Here is a 20,606-nt window from a genome sequence, read left to right as displayed (position 1 = left end):
TCTAATAGGATCTGCTGAGCAGGGAGCCCTGATGCTGGGCCAGAAGGAGGTCCTTGACTCTGTTCGACAATGTATGGAAGTTCAAACAAGCGCAATAAGGCAAGTTGATGAAATAAAAAGAATAAAGGTTGAAGAGGAAAAAGTAACAGTGCCTTTATTCCCAGATGATATGACTGTTTACACAAAGATCATAAGGAATCTACTAAGTAACTACTAGAAATGAGTGAATTTAGGAAGACAGCAGGATGCAAGAACAAGACACTAAAACACATTTTTATGTACTTACAACAAATAATAGTATAGTATGTCTTTTTTTCATCTTTTTCCTTTTAGCCAATCTATATCATTATATTTAAAGTGGGTTTCTTAAAGACATCATGTATTTGAGCTTTGTTTTTTCTCTTTAACCAGTGTGATGGTTTCTTTTAAATGATTTGTTTAGACCATTTACATTTAATGTAATCAGTGATAATGTTTGACTTTAAGTCTACAGCTTTTTCTTCCTCTTTCTCCCTGTGCTATCTTCTTTATGGATAATTTGAATTTTGTTAATATTCCATTTCAACTATGTATTTTTATTTTTTCCCAATTCTAGGGATTACAAGATATATATCAAACCTTTCACCTAGTTAGATTTTTACTTGACATGAAATGTAGGAAGCACACAACCATATAGTTACCTTTATCTCCTCCCCCCGTTATGCTTGTCGTATGTATTTCATTTACATATATTGAAAACCCTATCAAAACACAGTTACAATTTTTGTTTTCACTAGTCATACATATTTTGAAGAGCTTAAGAAGAGAACAATAGTCTGTTATATTTACCAAGTTGTGGTCTATTACAGCATGTCAGTATGTTTTGATTAAATTGTAAATTGCCGTTTTGACTATAAGGTATCCTTTTCCTCAACCCTATTTAATAGATGTTTTTAATCAGCTAAGTTAGGGGTATATTAAGTAAAAGTCGGCAGTTAACTTGCCGTGTTGATTTAAATGGAAAATATTGCTTCATTTTTTTCATTATTAATTTGAACTCTATTTAATTGAAGTGCTCAATAAAGATTTTTGTTTCTAAAGCAACTTTAGTTGTATTTGTAATTAGAGGTTTTCTTGGTTTGGGCTTACTATTAGAATTTCCATTTTAAAAATAATAGCAATTTTTTAACAAGCCAATTAATAACATATGATGATATAAATTGCTCTCATTGTTTTGAAAAATTCTAGCAGTAATAAGATTTGCATAGTGCCTCTACTTTTTGATTACTATTTTTCCAGGGAAGTGTATGTTTATATTTTTTATTAAATGTATTCCAGAACAGGGTTAGGTACTTTAGATTTAGGTGTAGATAATAATGGATTCATTTTTACTCTGTCACTTGAAATTCAATTCCTATCTGAAGCAAAATATTTGGAGATCGCTCTCCTGATACCAATAGATCTGTACTTCTAAGTACACTTCACTGGTAAGGAGCATACTAAAAACAGCTATTTTGAAGAAATAGTTTTACTTCCTTGGTAATTATTTTAAATAGCACACTTAAATACCTATTTGTATGTAAAAACTTTTCTTAGAAACATGGGTTTTTTTTAAGCAACAAAAGAAAAATTTGACCTTTTCCTAGAAATCGCAATATGGATTTTATACAAAGTCAAAAGATATTCAGAGCAAAATAGACCAATATTAGATAATTCTCTTATTTCCAGCTGACCCAAATTATTCCCAGTGACACAAATGATTATTGACATTCATCATTCAACAAATACTTGTTCTTGGCACCCAGGGTATTGCTGTGGAAAAGAATCAATGGAAAATATAAGAGCAACTAAATATATTCATTTCAAATAGTGATACATTCTGTTAAGACAGGTAAATAGAATAATGGAATAGAAAGAGAGAGAGTGTGTGTGTGTGTGTGTGTATGTGTGTGTGTTTTAGGGTGGAGGGGGGATACACTTTAAATTGTAGGGTCAAGGAAGACTTCCTTAAGGAGGGGAATATTTGAGCTGAGACCTAAATGATCGATGGGAGCCCCACCATGCAGAAGTGTGACACAGGGCATTCCAGGTAGAATATCAGATGCAAAGCCCCTACATCAATAATGAGGCCGTCCTGTTTGAAGAAAAACAAGAGGGAAATGTGCCTGGACCTGGTGATTGCTGGGGAGGTTCTATGAAATGACAGAGAATACTGGAGCCACGTGATGTTATCTTAAAGGTTATGAATGACCTTTTGATTTTATGATTTTAGAGAACACAGATCAAAACAGAACTTGGTATCAAGCTGAATGTCAACTCTTTTGTTTTTTAGCCTTGGACATTTCATTCCAGTTTAATATTTTACCAGTGTGTTTGATTGATTGATTGACTTAGGAGCCACACAGATGTTCTTTACCAAGCATATTTATTTATTGTGGTAACGTCTGAGCTGTTTTATACTAGCTAATAAAGTGATTTATTTGAGGGAAAAGGTGAATGAGTATAACATATGTGCCAGTTTGTTTAGCTGTTTTAAAAAAGTCTTATTTTTATGCTTTCTTTAAAGGTTATTCTAACATATTAAGAGAATTATGCATTCTTGATTATGTTTTCTTAACAAAAAAGTTCTAAATTATTCTGTCTCATTAAATTTTCCCAGTTATCTCTTTTGAACAAATTGTAATTCTCTTAAGAGAATTGAGAGAACAAAAAAACTCCTATTTTGTGAAATTTACATCAGGAATCCACCTTCGTGGAGCATCTATGTCTGATTAAGTAAGGCACTGTCAAAGACAAAAAACTAAGTGAGTGTCATTTTTTTCTATTAATGGCTGAGTTCCCAGAATGATTCAGATTTTAGCCTATGATATCATCCTTATTTAAGTGTTTAGACAGACAAATAAATACTTAGAGAAATAGAATAAAATCAAGAGGGAAGTAGAAATAATTCAAAAGAGTAACAGTCTAATTCAGGCTTTAAAGTGAATGCTGTATATTCGGTTTTCATTCAGAACATTGAGATTTCGATGACAAATTAAATGCAGTTTGGGATTTCATTTTGCCTGACACTGACATTAATACTAGTAGAAAGCACCTGCTTTCATTTTCAGAGTACTTTAAGAAAGTTAATCCTGAGAAAGGGATTCTGGGAGATGGGAGGCTTGAATGCTTTCTGTGTTCTCTCCCCTTCTGATTCCAATTTATTTACCTCTCTTGAGCCAAGCAGCTTCTGAGGTCAGAAGGCCTGCAGGAATGAGGGAGAAGTTAGGTTCTTTGGAGTCCTAGTAGAAATCTGATGTAGAATTTTATCTTCTCTGCACCCTTTGAAAGCCTGGAAAACAGTGCAAGAGAGGCCCCATATGAATGTGGCAGATCCTAGGAAGAGCTCAGTCTGCAAAAATCTTCCCTCCTCTCAGTTTTATGTCATAAAATGTTAATTCCCAGACAATAATGCAATATTAGTTAAAATTCCACGAGGACTTTTAAGGAGAATTATTTGAAATTATTTTTAAATTACTAAATATGCAATTAATTTCTTAGATAAAAACGAATGGATGCCTGAGAATAGGGAGGACGAGTCTGAAAAATAGATTGGTTTTGATAATGTTAGAGAGTAACTAACATTACTCAACTTTAGAACACACTTTAAAGCCACTTCAGTATCATCAGTATCATCCTAACATAAGGATAGATAAATACGTAAGTAGAACAAAATAGAACCTTTCTCAACCAGAGTTCTTCGCTTGAATCACAGAGCTCAGAGAGCTCAGGAAATGATTTGTTGTTTTCTTGATTTCCCCAAGGATAATATAGAACTAGTACCATTCTAGATGCATTGGAGAGAAATCCATTTATTGTATATAGTGTATGTGTTAGGCATTAGGGCTTCATTCTTTCACAGAATCTAGGTTGAGAGAGACTAGATAACTCAGAACTATAAAATTAAATATATGGTGAAGATGGAATTTCACCTTTGTGAAAGATTTTTTTTTCTTTTAGTAATAATAGTATGAACACAATTGACTATCCATATGGGAGAAAATGAACTTGAACCCTTATGGCACTTCATGTATGAAATAAATTCCAGGAAATTTCATGACTTAAATCTAAAAATGAAAGCAAAAATCTTAGAAATTTTTGAGTTCCACGTGTAAAAATGTATGGATTAGGAAGAGCCTCTTAAATCAGGAGACATAGAAATTTTAGTTGCTTTTTCTTTTAAGGACAAATTATATCAAATGCAATGTCTTTTCTCTGATTTTTTTAAAAGACACCATAAATATGTAATGTCAATATGTAAAAATAGATGTTAAAAAATACTTGAAATACAAATGACAACTATTTAAGTGTCAATTATAGACCAAGTGCTCTTCTAAACTAATGGGAAAAAAATCAAAACCCCAATAGAAAAAAATATCAAATGATACAAATAGGTAATCCTGTTTATGTAGAGTTCTAGAACAGGAAACACTCTCTATAGTGATAAAAATCACTCCATGGTTGCCTAGGATAGTGAATGGGAATTGCCTGCAAAGGGGCAGGGTGGAATTTTCCAAAGTAAAGGGAATGTTCTGTGTCATTGTGGAGATGATTATATTGGCAGGTCTTGGACCTATATATTTAAATGTGTACTTTTATGTATGTAAATTATGCTTCAAGAAAGTTGATTTTAAACTATAGTTGATACCCTTAAGTGCTAATATTTTAAAAGGATGTTAGCACCTATTGCTGTTAGGGCTGTGGACAAAAGGATGTTCTCTTTTCTTGCACAAAAGTGAATCTTCATAGCCTTAATGGTAGCAACTTTGAAACATCTAATAAGATAAAAATTAATATCTTTCTGTCCAGTAGTCCTGTCTCTTAGACTGTTCCATAGGAATAAAAGTCCCAGTACATAAAAACATGTATGCAAATATGTTTAATGCAGCACCATTGTTAGTGGCTAAAACCTGTGTGCCAAATCAATGTCCATTAGTAGGGGAATGGCTGATGAAACTGTGGGACATATTTATCATATGGTATTTTATAGCCATTTAAAAGGATGGGTTCAAACTGTATCAGGAAGGATATCCGTAAGTTACTGTTAAGGGAGAAAAGCATGATGCATATAAGGAAAGCAAATAGGCTATTTCGTTTTTTAAAAGGAAATAGTGCTCTAAAAAAATATCCTATAAATATGCATGTTTTAATGTATGTGCAAAAAAAAAAAAAATTCAAGGATATATTCCATATTCCAGATCCTAAACACAGCTTACCTAGTGTGAAAGGCAGGATGGGGGGGGTGGGAGAAGAGAGGAGCAATGGAGAGGAGGAGTGGTGCACAGAATAAGATTTATCTGAAAAACATCAAAAAAACACATATAATTTCCCATCTTTGCAAAATATCATATATCTTCATAAACCAGAAGAACATTTAGGTTTTTATGTCCTGTCTTACAGGGGATATTCAAAATATACATTCAAATTTTAGAAAGATGTTGCAAAGTAATGTTTGTAACATTCTTCTATTTCAGTAAATAAAGAAGATCCTCTGTAGATGAGCTCTTATTTTCAGATTGCTTTCAGTTTCTCTGAGAAACTTTCCAAATATAATCCTCTTGATTTCCAGGCACCAAAAGTGGATGTCCATTTATGTTGGAGTGGTATGATCAATGCAGAAAAATTAGTTCTGCTCTCTCCAGTATCACTCATTTGGTCCCATAGAGTGGGTGCTACTCAAGGGCAGATCTGCACAGATTGTGGAGTCTTTTGATAACTGGATGAGAGAATAAGAATTGAATATTTCTAGCTCTTTGGGTTTGCTGAAGTTCCAGTTGGTTGTTCCACTTGGAGAACATTTGTTTTTCACTAGAGCACATACAGGAAGGCACTGTCAGGTCTCAGTTGGTGTCTTTCAGCCCTCTTTTTTTCCCCTTCTACCTGTACATTTCATACTTTTATTTCACTGGCTTTGGAGGGTGAGAGTATACAGCTAACTCTGAGATGGTCAAAGGGTAAATATAGGAGGAATTCTGCATCTGTGGTCAGCACTGGTTTAGATTTCTTTGAAATAATGATGGGTACTTTTAGTACTGGTTGTGTTTTCCAAGGCTTTCTTGCATAGGACATAAATCCTGTTTTCACTGTCATGTAAAGGGAAAGCATACTTTGCCACGTGGAAAACAGTTTTTTTGATTGAACCCTCTTATCCCTCATCTTTGGAAAACCTTCATTCTCCGTGTTTATCTTCCGTATCCTGCTATACCTCTATGTTTGCTTACAGGAATGTCTAAAATTGTTTTCATTCCCCTTCATTAACCTTTACCAACATAGGACATGTACCTATTGACCCCACTGTAATTGGTTAAAACAGAACATTTGGAATACCTTGCCATATACACACACTTACTCACTTTAACAGAGCATTCCAGAGTAGGAGTATACAATGAATGGGTGAAGATTCACTAATACTATAACCATCTCACCTCATATGTAAATATAAAGCATCTTGTAAGATCAGTTTTGTTCAACAGAGCACCCAGTTCAGAGCATCTTTTTTTTTTTTTTTTAAAGATTTTATTTATTTATTTGAGAGAGAATGAGAGAGAGAGCACATGAGAGCGGGGAGGGTCAGAGGGAGAAGCAGACTCCCTGCCAAGCAGGGAGCCCGATGCGGGACTCGATCCCGGGACTCCAGGATCATGACCTGAGCCGAAGGCAGTCGCTTAACCAACTGAGCCACCCAGGCGCCCCCAGTTCAGAGCATCTTATCACGTAAAACAGAAGTCCAACAAGGCACCCAGTTTGAGACCCAAATGATGCAAACAGTATGGATAGCTGCTTGATGAGTGCTTCCAAAGAGTATTTGTACCCCATTAAATTCTCATTTCAAGGTCCCTGAGAAGACCAAAAGAAAAAAAAATATAGAAGTTCTAACTCTTGATTAAAAAAAAAAATTGAGCACTCATTCTAAGGATCATCTGGATGTGATTAAGAAAGCTCTTAAAATATTAACTCATCTTTTCATACTTAAGTGCTACAAATTAACCACCTTTTAAAAGCATTTTGGTGAATCATTTTTTTCCACTCTTGAGATATTAAACTTTTTGCAGGGACAAACATTATTCAGTTGGTTATGAATACTAAAATATTGATCCTACATTAAGGGGGGGGAAGGGACTAAAGTAAATCAAAACAGAAATTGAAAAAAAAAGTGGTAGACCTGATCAGTCATTTAAATTGAGCAGAAAAAAATAAACACGTGTACACTATATTAATTATATAATTATATGTTATATATATATAATTCATTTTTCATGGGAATTCTCTGAAGAATTTATGAATCTGAAAAGATGGAGAGAATAGGAAAAGATGATGAGTTGGCATTAAGAAATGTTAATGGGATCAGTGTAAGTATAGGCAAGTAAGTTAATGCAATATGCATGAGGCTGTTTTCAATATGAACTCTTTAATTTATAAAACTTGGAGGAAATTGAAATTATTCAACACAGTAGTTGTTTTAGAAATTGAAACATCCCTTTTAATAACATTCCCTTTTCCTTTGTTTTCTTTTGGTTTTGTTTGTTTGTTTTGGTTTTACAAACAGGCCATATACTCCTATGAAAGGAGGAATCTCCAGTGTATGGTTTGACAGACTTAAAATATCTAATGACTGCCCAGAACACCTTGAATCAATCAATATAATGTGTCAAGTGCTTACCGATTTGATTGATGATGAAATAAAAAGTGGGATCGAGAAGAATAGAATATTAGTAGGTAAGACTTTTAAATGTCGGTAATTTAAGTTTCTTTCAATTTTGTCTATTTCAATACATTGAACTTTACTTGGAATATTATTTAGAAATACTTGTATATCACTTGACCTTTTCATAGTGTCAAATAGAGTTTACATATTAAGGGTTTCAAAAATATTAAACAACAGCTCATGAAACCTTAATTTATTTTCTTTCTGATAGTAACATAATTTGAGAATTCCATGCTCAAATTTCAATTAAGAGATCATTCACTTCAGTTTTTAAAATATTTTAGTTAGCTTAAGTTTTATAAATATGTTTAAACTATTGCCATGATTAAGGTAGTATATGCAGTCAAAATGTAATATAAAATCCATGAAAAGTAAACTCTTCAGACTTAGTATCACAGGAGCAGGGCATTTATAAACTCCTGTTAAACATACCTTCAGCAGTTTCTGTTTCCAAGAGAATATAAAGTACCTTTAGATAAGCTGTTTATTCTACTTAATGCCCTTTTCTTTCTCTGTAATCATTAAATACATAAACTATTAAAATCTCTCTTTCTATAATACATGGGAAAATGAGATTGGCTGGGTAGGATGTGGATGGTACCGGACATATTTTGGTGAAGGAGTTTTATTTTCAAATATAAGTATTCAATTTATAATGAGTTGTATTTAATGATGAAATTATAAAGCAAAATAGCTATCTCTATCATATTCTAAATAACATTAAAATGCACATTGAGATCTTGTATAGACAAGATTTGGGTAAATTAATAAACTTCCTTTGTGTTTATTGAAGTACTGAACTAGTCATTCAGTTGAGAGTCAGTATAATAATATGATGAATAAAATCCATTCTCTTCTGCCTTGCCTTCAACTTCCACTTTTGTTAGTTAAAAGCAGTGTGCGCTCCAGCCCAGCAACATCCCCTTTCTGGTCCTCTGTTTTAACATCTAAATAGAGAACAACAACAACAAAAAAGTAGGAATAACAGTACAAAGTCATGTTTTACTGGGAGGCGGATGTTTGTGAAATACTTGGCTCATTCTGGGTTTCAAAGCCCATGATTGTCCCATTCAGTTAACCAAACAATTTTAAGACTTCTAATACATATTGTCAAATTCCTTTCACGAAAAAATTGTACCTATTGATACTTCTACCACCCCGTTACACTGTCCATCTTATTACATCCTCACTGAATAATATTGTCTTGAAAAAAAATTTGCTAAAAATAAGGTAAATAATTTATACTTAATTTGTTATTTTCCTTCTAATTTTGTTATATTTTAACACAGGAAAGCTTTTCTTAGTTGTCTGTTGGTCTTTCCTCTTACGATTTTTCTTTTCCAAATAAGGTCTCAGTTTAAGAAAGTCTCTAAAACTTGGGTAAATATTCAAATAGATTTTCTACTGGTTTTCTATAATGTGATTTTTTTTTTTTACATGTAATTCTTTGATTCATCTGGAATTTATTTTGCTTTCTTTTTACCATGTTATGGAAGTATTAATTATTTTCTGAAGTACCAAGAGAACCTTGTTAAAACATAGTCTTATTTATAAAGCATTCAGTAATATACTCAGTATTTTATCAAAACTCCATTGAATTTATAACAACAAAATTTCTTTTTGGTAACTTTGTAGATGATTACATTATAAAATGATAAAACTTGAAATTTATCACAAAGCCATGTTAAAATATTAAAATATTTACATATTATGTTATTTTATGAATATAAAAAGCTAGGAAAGAAAAAAAGCTATTTTTTTAGAATTTGGGAGTTGAGCTGATTAACTTCTATAAGAAAGCCTCTTTCCTCGTTTGAGATGTGAAAGAGACCGCAAAAGTGCAGATGCAAGGTAGTTTGTTCTTGTTACCTGTATTGTTAGTTATTTAACGAGTCAGTGAACATAAATCTTTAGGAACAGTTCTGTAGCATTAAACATGTACCCCAAACTACACATAATCCTTGACCTCTTATACTATGACAGAACATTAGTTATATTACCTCCTTTTTTGTGTATGGGATTCTTTACATGGGTTAACTCTTAATGCAGAGAGGAAGTACCATTCTAGTCCTGTGGGGATTTTTTTTGTTGTGGTTGTTATTTGCTCATCTTACTGACCTAACTGAACCACCCATTTATTTGAAAATTGTGGCACAAGAAGCAGTGTCATGGCTGTGTTCAAGTACGTGTGCGTGCATTCCCTGCATTATGCATATCATAGTTGCAAATGCGCGGATGCAGCTGCTGACAGTAGAACACAGGCAAGAACCAGGGCCCTGGACTCGGCCTGCAGATTTCCGACCCTAGACTCACTACTTTGTAGGTACAAAATCCCCTTAGACTCTGTGCCTGATGATAGTAATAGTACCTGTCTTACAGAGTCGTGATGATTGAATTAGTCAATTCATATGAAATACTTAGAAGTGTGTCTGGCATGAGACAGGTTTCTTGCTGTTATTAAATTGTCTTTATACCCCTTACGCCACGGTCACTCCAAACAGCAGAAAGGCCCTCCTAGGCCAGGCCTGCCCCTGGGAGACTCAGGTAGCTCACTGCTTCTTCCCTACCAGCTGTCTTCATTTTTTGCTCCATGGTGGACATGCTGTGTTTCCCTCTTTGTTTTTCATAGATTATTTAAAAAGAAGTTACTGCTTAATGTTTTTCTACTGGTTTTTGTACTTTTGTGCGTGTATGTGTGTGTGTCTCTCTCTCTCTCTCTCTCTCTCTCTATATATATATATATATATGGTACATTTTAAGTGAAGTAAGATTTAAGTGCTATTCATAACATTTTAATGAAGGAGGGTTTCAGTGGGAAGTCAAAGAAAAATGCATTTAAGATTCTGAACAATTTTTATTACATACACACATATGCACCACAGTGAGGTTGGGTTATTTTTTAAAAAATAATTGTAAAAGGAAAAACTAGATAATTTTAGGATCAGAAAGGAAAAACATGGAGATAATAGGTACAAAAATTGTTAATCCTTATTGATTTTGTTTACTATGTGATAAAATTTCTGATTTAATATCATACAATATATGCTCATGGAACCCTTATCTCTGAGGTTATATGCAACCAGTGTAGCTTTGTAAAACAACACTATTCTCTATATTTGGGTAAGTGGGAGGCTATTCATTGTCTGGTTTTATTTTGATGAGTGGTATTTTATTATATTAAATTTAGTTTTAAAAACAATTGTTTTAATAATATATGTTTTCCAAACTGTTTTTGGATAGTGTACCTAGCTTGATCAAGTCAAAGATGGTACTTCTCATACCAAATCTGATCTCCAAATTGTTAATAAAAATGTTAAATCTTGGAGTATCAAGAAAACTATCAAAAATTTTACAGCCTAATGAGGGAGATACAGAAGTAAGGTGCTGTAATACAATGTATTGCAGAAGTGTGTACAAGGTACAGTGTGAGCAGTGAGGAAAGACAAGTAAATCTTTGGGGGAGTTAGGGACTGCTTCTTAGAAGAGAGGACTCTCCAACTGAGTTTTTGGTTTGTTTTTTTTTAAAGATTTTTTATTTATTTTTTTGACAGAGAGAGACAGCAAGAGAGGAACACAAGCAGGGGCAGAGGGAGAGGGAGAAGCAGCCTTCCCATGGAGCAGGGAATTTGGGAGTTGAGCTGATTAACTTCTATAAGATGTGGGGCTCGATCCCAGGACCCTGAGATCACGACCTGAGCCTAAGGCAGATGCTTAACGACTGAGCTACCCAGGCACCCCTCTCCAACCGAGTTTTAAAGAATGAGTAAAAATATCACTGATAAACACATTCATGGAAGAAAGGAAGGGCACATCAGAATCTCTCAGGATATACTAGTTTAGTATGCACACCAATTCCCGAGGATTATCGAATTAGATACGGAGAATAACATGATCGAATGTGCATTTCAGAAAGCTTATGCTGATAACGCAGTGGAGGGCAGGCCAGTCTGAAGGCCAGGAGAATAACAAGGTGGCAAAATAGATCCAAGAGAATGATGGCGATTAACACACACACTGTTTCCAGATTTAGGGAACACAAAGATGAATAAGGTTTATACTGAAGGACCTGATAATCAACTGCAAGCGTTAGCTGTGAAAACAAATTCTTGGTTTTCTAGTCATCAGTGGAAATAGATTGCCTTCTTAATGGAAAGAGTAAATTAACTTTGCTTAGATAGGAAGAACTAGACAAAAAGTTCACTACCTAACCTAGTGTCGGGGTCAGATACAGAGGAGATGGTCAAGGAACACCAGTGTGTTCCTTGGAGGTATTTGTGAATCCTCACTCTGTACATTAAGACTGTCAGGCATAAGAGAGCTTATCTATTTAATTTTATGTATTTATACCACACATGATTCTGCAGAGTGTATGATAAGAGTTAGGGGAAACATGGGCAGTAAAATAGTAACTTTAAATCAGTTTCTGATTGTTGACAATATAGTTACTGTAATAAACCGTTGGTTCAAATCTTGTATCCTGAAGAAATTATTAATAATGCGAGATTATCCTGTCTTCTTGTTTTATTAACATGTGGGGAGTGTCCATTGTGCAGAATGTAAGCAAATTCATAGTACTACATTCTGTCTCTCTGTTAATGTCAGTCTTGAAACTCATTTCCTTCTGGTATGTTTCTGTATAATGTGAGAAATCAAAATGGAGAAAGGTATATAATTTTTCCCATTTGCACTGTTGTGCTTTAAAAGTACATATAGTAGTAATACTACTAAAATAGTTGGCATTTATATTACACTTGACAGTTTTTAAATTGCCATTATTAATACATCATAATGTTTTATTTTCAGATAGTGTTTAAATTATAAGGTTGTTTTCATGCACAGTATCTCTTTTGAGCCTTGTGATAGGTAAAACAAGAAATTATTATTCTCATTTCAGATATTAAAAAAAAAAGCAAAACTAAAATTCAAAGAGATTCTAGCTAACATAAAATCGAGTTGGGACTAGAACCCAGATCCTTTGAGTTAGTCACCTTCTACCAGGATGGGATTCCTTTTTCGGCCACTAGGTGGTGACAATTTGTTAAGACAAAACTGATAAAATTTAGGGTTTAACTTTGATCTAGGACGTGTAGAACCTGACAAGTGATATAACCAGATTATAAGAATTTTGATAATATGAGCATTCTGTCAGAATTTTGAAGCAGGGAGAATCAAGTACTCCTGGAATTACACCTGAGTAATTTACATGGATGTTCTAAATACCCATCGTGAGAGAGATAGTTAAGGGAATTATGGTCTGTTAATACAATTGAATGTTATGTAACGATCAAATACTGTATGTACACATATAAGGAACTTTATGAGTGTGTGTTCAATGAATAAAATTATGGATTTTGTAATTCTGTTGAAAGACTTAAGTCAGTATGATATCGAAGAAAAAGTAAAGTACAAAAATTATATATGTTGAGTGTTTAACTATTAAAATGAACTTTTAAAAACCTGTCAGAATTATGTATGAGTAGTGAAATTTTGGATGACTCGTTTTATTTCTTTCTGTATGGTGAAAACACTTTGTACACTGGATATATATCAGTGTATTAATTTTGTAATATTTAAAATAAAAATGAAGGAATAATTAGAATGACCAAGATGAAGATTAGCACCAAAATTTCCAGGCTCCCTTTATCCTGACCTTATACAAGTTTCTTCTGAAGCTCTTTCTTGGCCTAAAACTTGAGAATGACAGCAGATTCCTACTTTCTTTTCACATATGTATGCCTTTGTTAAACAACTTGTGTTTCTTCAACAACAATGAGAACTTTAAAGGCTTGGAACTCCTGTTCCAACAGCTTTTTCTGGAAGATGATAAGTATTTTGTTTACCCTGTAAATATCAGAGAAAATAGACAAAGATATATTCCCAAACCTTTTGAGACTTTATCACAATTCAGTCTGAATAACTATAAAACATAAGTTAAATGGAAGAATTGTTGAAATTTGAAGGGAGGGTAGATTTTATTACATTCTAAAAATCCTGATGGTAGACTTGAATTTGTAAGTATTTTTTTTCCTCTGGGTTTTGTTTTCAGATAGATTAGTTTTCCCAGTATAGTTTTTTTATACATTGTTTCTGTTTTATTTTATTTAAAGAGTTCATAAAAGCTAGGTTTATTATTTTTTTTAACATGTTTTATTCAGCTTGTTAATCTTAAATATATGTTGAAATGTTAACTCTTGACGTTTTAATACTTTGCCAGCAACTATAAATATACATTATAACCATTACCTACAATGAGTTTACTATTTGGTATTTACTTATTGAACAGTATATTTTATATTGCATTTTAGACATTTAGATGGAAATTGAATTCAAATAACTAGTCTTTTGTGTTAAATTTCCTTCTATTAGAAAAAAATATACAAAGTCCCTTTTCATAGTAAGTTGTGATGCTAAAGGTGATTGTATTATCAAAGATGACTGGTGAGAATTTGCATTACCTCACAAGATTATAATTGGGTAAGGGACTTAGATTAAATCTTCAAATAATAAGATTTCAATGAGTACATTTATTTTCACTGTAAATTATAAGTATTGAACATGAGGGTCAATGTCTGCAGGATGCATTTATGTTTGTTTGTAATGACATCTCAGATGTGGGAAAATGTTTTCTTTCTTACTTTTGGTTTTGTTCTTGTTATAGGCTGGTTTCATTCGGGGAGCTCTGAAACCACACTAAGTGATTAGGTTACCCTGGTCAATAAAAATGAAATGTTGGAGGGGGAGATTTAATCTGTAAAATTTTCTCAATATGGATGGTTTTAAAATAATTTTTTAAGTTATTTTTGCTTGCTAATCTGTTTCATTCACCTTTTATCTTATGATCTTTAAATCTCTATCATATTAAAAGATCACATTTAATGATCCTAGCCTCAACATCTCTTTATGAAATGTTTTCGTTTTGCTCCATTTATGAATTGTGAAGCTTTTTTCAATTATTGGTGCAGCTTAGATTACCTAGAACTTCATTGTCCAATGTGATAGTCCTTAGCACATGTGACTATTTAAACTTAAATTCAAACTAGCTAAAATTAAATAAAATTAAACATTTAGTTCCTTAGTCACACTGGTCATATTTAATATATTCCTTAGGTACATTTGGCAAAAATATAGTTCAAGCTCTTGAATTTCTCCAAAAAGTAAAAACTTTGTTCCTACAGTGTTGGTATCTATAGCATATGGATTTCTTTTAAATCATGACCATATTTTCACTTTCTGTTCTTACCCATTTTACCTAATCCTGAATTGTCTGCCTTGCAGCTATTGATACTTTTCTAAGACTATGATTCTCATACATTTGATTTATAGGTAGAAGAGCTTTTAAAAATTAGACATATACTTTGAGATTGTGTTAAAGGGTCTGGGGCTGACTTCAGGAATCTTTATTTTTAAGGAGCCAGATTTAGGAGTCATTGGCCTGGGGCACACTAACCATTCACTCCTGCTTTTTCTAAACTTTACTTTTATATCCAGTCAGATCACCAAAGAGCCACGTTCCCTGGTGATATAAATTTGTCCCCTTGCAGAAATATTCTTACCGAACCACAACTAATGTTTATTTGTTTATTCAGTAAAATACTTACTAAGCGCCTGCTATGTGCCAGGCACCGTTCTAAGTGTAGGGACGGTACATCAGTGAATAAAACAGACAAAAATTGCTGTTTGCATGAACCTTATAGACTAAGTCTTTCTGTCCCAGACTTACATAAAAGAGTCAAGAACAGAAGATGCTGTATGTAAAATGTCTGGTTTTGAATTTTATGTTTAATAAAGATCTCCTTGATAAACTCCACCCAGGAATTCAGTGCTAGTAGAAGCTTCTAGTAGGATTTGGCATGATTCCTTCTGTTAAAGAATGTTGTCTTGCTACAGGGAAGCAGTTAGAAGACCAGCCGCACCCCTAATTTCTGCTGCCTCCCCATATTATGGTCTGTGTCTCTCTCTCTTTCGTTCCTGATCTCTCATTCTTCCAGCAACCCCATCTCTCCCTCCCTCACATTTTCCCCTCATTTTAGAGATGTAGTTTTATTGTGAACAGTGTGTTTGGTTATAAGCAACCTAGAATTCATTTTGTAAGTAAATTGGAAAAAGGGGAGATCTAAAGCGATGAAGGAAGTAAGCATTTGCTAAGATTGATTCTTTGAACTTGAAGGAAGGCTGCAATTGTATTCTGGGAGATAGGGATTCTTATTCTTAAACGGAAAGTAGGCTTCTGTATTCACAGTAACTCTGTAAACTTTGAAAGTCCTTGCTCTTTGACTTTTACAAGTTATTATTGAAGCATTTGTATATAATAGATTTAAAAACTTGGTGGAAACCCTGGGGCATCTGGGTGGCTCATTTGGTTAAGTGTCTGCCTTCGGCTCAGGTCACGATCCCAGGGTCCTGGGATCAAGCCCCACACCACCTCCCTGCTCAGTGGGGAGTCTTCTTCTCCCTCTCCCTCTGCCGCTCCCCCTGCTTCTGCTCCCTCTCCCTCTCCCTCTCTCTCTCTCTCAAAATCTTAAAACAACAACAGCAACTTGGTGGAAACCCTAAAGATCATCTAGTCCAGCTATCTAATCTTACTGGAAATGAGATCCTGGGTTTTAAATAATTTACCCCAAGGCAACTGCTAGAGTGTCACTGGTAGGATTAAAACTCAGTTTCCCTTTATTTCACTGTGGTCCTCTTTCCACCAGACTTTAAATTAGAAAATGTTTCGTGTGCCTTTAAATATGATAAATTTAAGAGATGTTTGTAAACTTTTTATTACTTTCATCCTATAATATATGGTTTCTAAGAATTCAGCTAAACAGACTTTTATTGAATTGCCACCGTGTACTCACCACTGGGCACGGAAGATGAGGAAGCCAACTCCTCAGCACATGCGCACCATAGAGTGGGGACACTGCTGAGCTCCTCATAAGCCTGCAACCACAGTGTGCTGATGGAAGAAAGAACTGTTTCTTACCCTCAAGGATTTCAAAATCTAGAGAACTAACTTAAGAGTTGCTAAATTAAAACTTGATAAGAATTCTATTTCAGAGTGTTTGCTTTATAACCCACATACTGTATCACATAGAAAAACTTGAGAAGAAAAAGAGCAGTCTATAACTGGAACTGTAACAAAACCCAGTAAGTTTCTCATTCTGTTTACTTACAATGAGAGTTTACCAGAAACACTCATCTTGTCTGGGGCATGTCCTGTTGATCAGTGTACGCATTCACAGGTAATGTAGTCCAGTGGTTTTTAAACTTTTTGAGAATCTGATGCACATATGCGACTTTCACACTCAATTTTAAGATGTGTATGCTGCCTCCTCCCCTGCCAAGCCCGTTCATGATCTCTCATCAGACGTATCTGTGTCTGTGGCTGGTGGGGGGGGGTTATTTTGAAAGAGACTTTCAAGTGGTCCTCATCCATGGTGAACTTCTGCTACTGATGAGACCCTATTATTTCTTTCTGGTATGTTGAAAACCACAGATGTAATATTTATCATGCACTGTCATTATTTACATCTTACGTACTTCTTAAAAATCTGAACTTCGCAAGCCTAGTAATCTTCACTCATACATTGTATCCTGGGTCCAAAATGATATCGGCCTGCCCAGTAATATTATTAGACATTATTAAATAAATAAAATATAAAAATAAAAAAAAATTTAAAAGTAGTTCTATTTTAATAAATACTGGAGGATAGTAGAGAGTACATTAAGGTCTGTTGCAAGCAATCTGGATTCCAAAAGTCCTAGCTTCACAACTATAATTAGGGGCGCATCCTTAAGGAAGCACCTAATCTTGGGCCTGGTTCACTTCATCCGTAAAAGGAGATTGTAGTAAATTCAAATTTATAGTCTCTAAGGACTCAGCTTTACACTTTGTTAAGTGAAATAAAGCAGGCATCTGGAAATGAGATCTGGATTCTACACCAATGTATATTTTTATATTTCCACAAGTGTGTGGCTGTGTGATTTACTTTCTATACTTATTTCTCACAAAATGTAAATCGGACACCTTTTAACTCTCACTCCAGCGGGGGCATAGCATTCCAGGTCTCTAGCCTGCAGTTGGGCCACCGCGTCCTATACCTATCTCCATATTCTGTGACGTCTCTGGTGCTCCCCTCGAGGACAAGGGCCCATGTATGTAGTACATGTCCTGCTGAAGGGAGCACGAGGACCGTGCATTTTAGTCTGCATATCTCCAGTGGCTAGCACGGTGCTCGGGCACATAAAAGACAATAAAAATTTGTTAAGTGAGTAAATTATTTTTTAGCTCCTCTGAAAAAGTTTGTATAGGTACGTATGTTTTAATTATGTTTTAATTACACCATCGTAAGTCGGTTTCCAAAACGATATTGTAATTCAGAGATATTTTAACTAGCTCACCAAAGTTTTGATCATCTTCCCTAAAAGATCACTAAACATCTATTATATGGCAGGCCCTAGAAATAGAACTCCTCATGGGTCTCGGAGCTTGGCAAGTAAGACAAAAAGATGCATGTTACTAATTCTGGTGGCAGAGTGAGGACTCCTATAATACAAGTATAAGCAAAATGTAAGTAGACATTAGAAGTTTGAATAACACTTGTGCTATGACTCATATCTTGGAATTATGATAAGTATTTTAGTCAATAAGTATGATTTCTTTGTTTAATTCCCAGCTCTTTTTATAACAAGTCTCTTTACCAGTGATGACATAGATGAACCAGTGTTACTTACTCATTGCAAGTATTTTTTTAATGAGCTAGAAAGTAGACTAAGTTGCTTTTTAGCACTGTGTCTCTCTAAAGGTCTCCAAATATTTTAAAACATGCATGGAAGCCTGACACAGGTGGATCTTGTTCAAAATTATTGTCCCATATATTCTGCTTTTTCTGATAAGTGAATTTTTGCTTCTTTTAGGAGGATTTTCTATGGGAGGGTGCATGGCAATGCATTTAGCATATCGAAATCATCAAGATGTGGCAGGAGTATTTGCTCTTTCTAGTTTTCTGAATAAAACATCTGCTGTTTACCAGGTAAATTTTTAAAAACAAAACGAAAGCAAGCATGAAATATTCACACATTGAAACTAAAAATTGATAATTAAGCAATAACAATTGCTGGACAGAGCACTGCTGGAAGTCCATCCCCAATTAGTTAATATTAAATATTCCAGCTGGTCATTAATGTTCAGGAAATGCCATAGAAAGAGTATTGTTAAGCACAGTGTCAAAGGGGAAAGGATAAAAAGAATCTATGTAAGATACATATGTATCCCTTACACATAATAAAAATACGGGTGATTATAGCAAGGTTTGTTTATTATGTCCCGAATGTAATCAAAACAAACCTTCCCGATACCTGTTACATAGCAACATGCTAATATATGAATACAGTACCTGAGAGCATTGTAACTTCCTGCCTGAAGTAGAAGCAGCAGATACAGAAATGAAAACTAGACTGTAATTTTTCCCTTGATTGTCCCTGCCTTCCTCCGTCCTTCCACCCTGCGTGAAGAGGTCTGTCTGACCGAGTCTACAGTCTCTTCAGGAAGCCCTCTGACCATGTTTGAGACGGTCCTCTATGGAGTCACTGCTGGTCGCATAAACTAACTGCAGCTCACGTGGTGATGCAACCAGCTGAGCCCCCAGCTAGGACCACCAGGGTACACCTTAGACTGCACCACGACTGCTGCTTTTCTCCCTTGGAATATTGAAGCTTGGGTAAAATTGCAATTTTTCTGCCCTGTGTGATTTCCCAGAATGACGTTCTTAAATGAATTTCTTAAACATTCCCATTTCTATATCCTGTTCTCTAGGCTCTTCGGGAAAGTGATGGGTGTGCTCCCTGAATTATTTCAGTGCCATGGTGCTGCAGACGAGTTAGTTCTTCATTCTTGGGGTGAAGAGACAAACTCAATGTTAAAATCCCTAGGAGTGAGCACGAAGTTTCATAGTTTCCCGGGTGTTTACCATGAGCTAAGCAAAGCTGAGCTAGAAAAACTGAAGTCATGGATTCTTACAAAGCTTCCAGGAGAAATGGAAAGGCAAAGTGAATGAATCAAGGTTGATTTGTTAATCTACATGTCATGCCTCTGCAAAAAGTGGTTTTTACTGCCAAATTACAATTTGATAAATGATAATTAAAATATTAATAAATATGAAGTGTACTGATTTATTTAGTAGTTATTGAGATGCTTAACACCACAGAAGTGGCATCGTCTTATTAATGGTAAATATTTAGACAAACATCTGTGGATTGTTTTTCAGATACATTTGTAAATGGAGATCTTTTGAGTAATTAAATATTTAAATTTAAAAAATAATGTAAAGTGGGTTTAAGTAAGGGCAGTGAGAAGACATGAAGAGGCTTAATATGGCATTTTATTTAAAAGTGTCCTATTTTGTTCCCAAATATTTGGGAATATTTTAGATACATTTGTTACCGATTTCTAATTTAAATCCATTGTTGTCAGAGAGCATACTCTGTGTTACTATTTTGTCTATGTTCATGAAGGATATTGGTCTGTAGTTTTTTTGACCCCATAAAATGAATTGGGAAGTGTTTTCTCCTCTTCTATTTCCTGGGAGAAATTGTATAAAATTGGTATTAATTTTTTCTTTAAATGTCTGTTGGAATTCTCTAGTGAAACCATGTGGGCCTGGAGATTTCTGTATACTGTACCCTTTTAGCTCATCACATTCTACCTTCAAGTTCATTATACCACCTCACACTTAGTATAAGGACCTTCCGTTTTTCCCTTCCTGGTCTTAATGCTTTTTTTCCCACTTGTAAATATGCTATAAATAGCATGTACCATAAATCTGACAACATATTACAACTACCTTATTTAAAGTCCATTTTCCTTTAAATCAACTTAAATAATGAGGAAAACATCTTA

At 34.3% G+C, this 20,606-nt stretch overlaps 1 protein-coding gene across 1 annotated transcript in view; it reads left to right on the top strand.

Moving 5' to 3' along the window:
* LYPLAL1 (lysophospholipase like 1) overlaps positions 1 to 19,834 on the top strand; it is a 33,962-nt gene extending 14,128 nt beyond the window's left edge. Inside the window, 4 exon segments of the mRNA XM_044916304.1 lie at positions 7,565 to 7,734; positions 18,626 to 18,741; positions 19,524 to 19,541; positions 19,543 to 19,834. Coding sequence (XP_044772239.1) covers positions 7,565 to 7,734; positions 18,626 to 18,741; positions 19,524 to 19,541; positions 19,543 to 19,764 — 526 coding nt within the window. The 3' untranslated portion in view covers positions 19,765 to 19,834.
* The last annotated feature ends 772 nt before the right edge of the window (positions 19,835 to 20,606 follow it).

The sequence above is a fragment of the Neomonachus schauinslandi genome, chromosome 6 (assembly GCF_002201575.2).
Source record: "Neomonachus schauinslandi chromosome 6, ASM220157v2, whole genome shotgun sequence".
Classification (NCBI taxonomy): domain Eukaryota; kingdom Metazoa; phylum Chordata; class Mammalia; order Carnivora; family Phocidae; genus Neomonachus; species Neomonachus schauinslandi.
The sequence above is the reverse complement of the archived record's forward strand: the minus strand, read 5'-3'. Positions and strand labels throughout refer to the sequence as shown.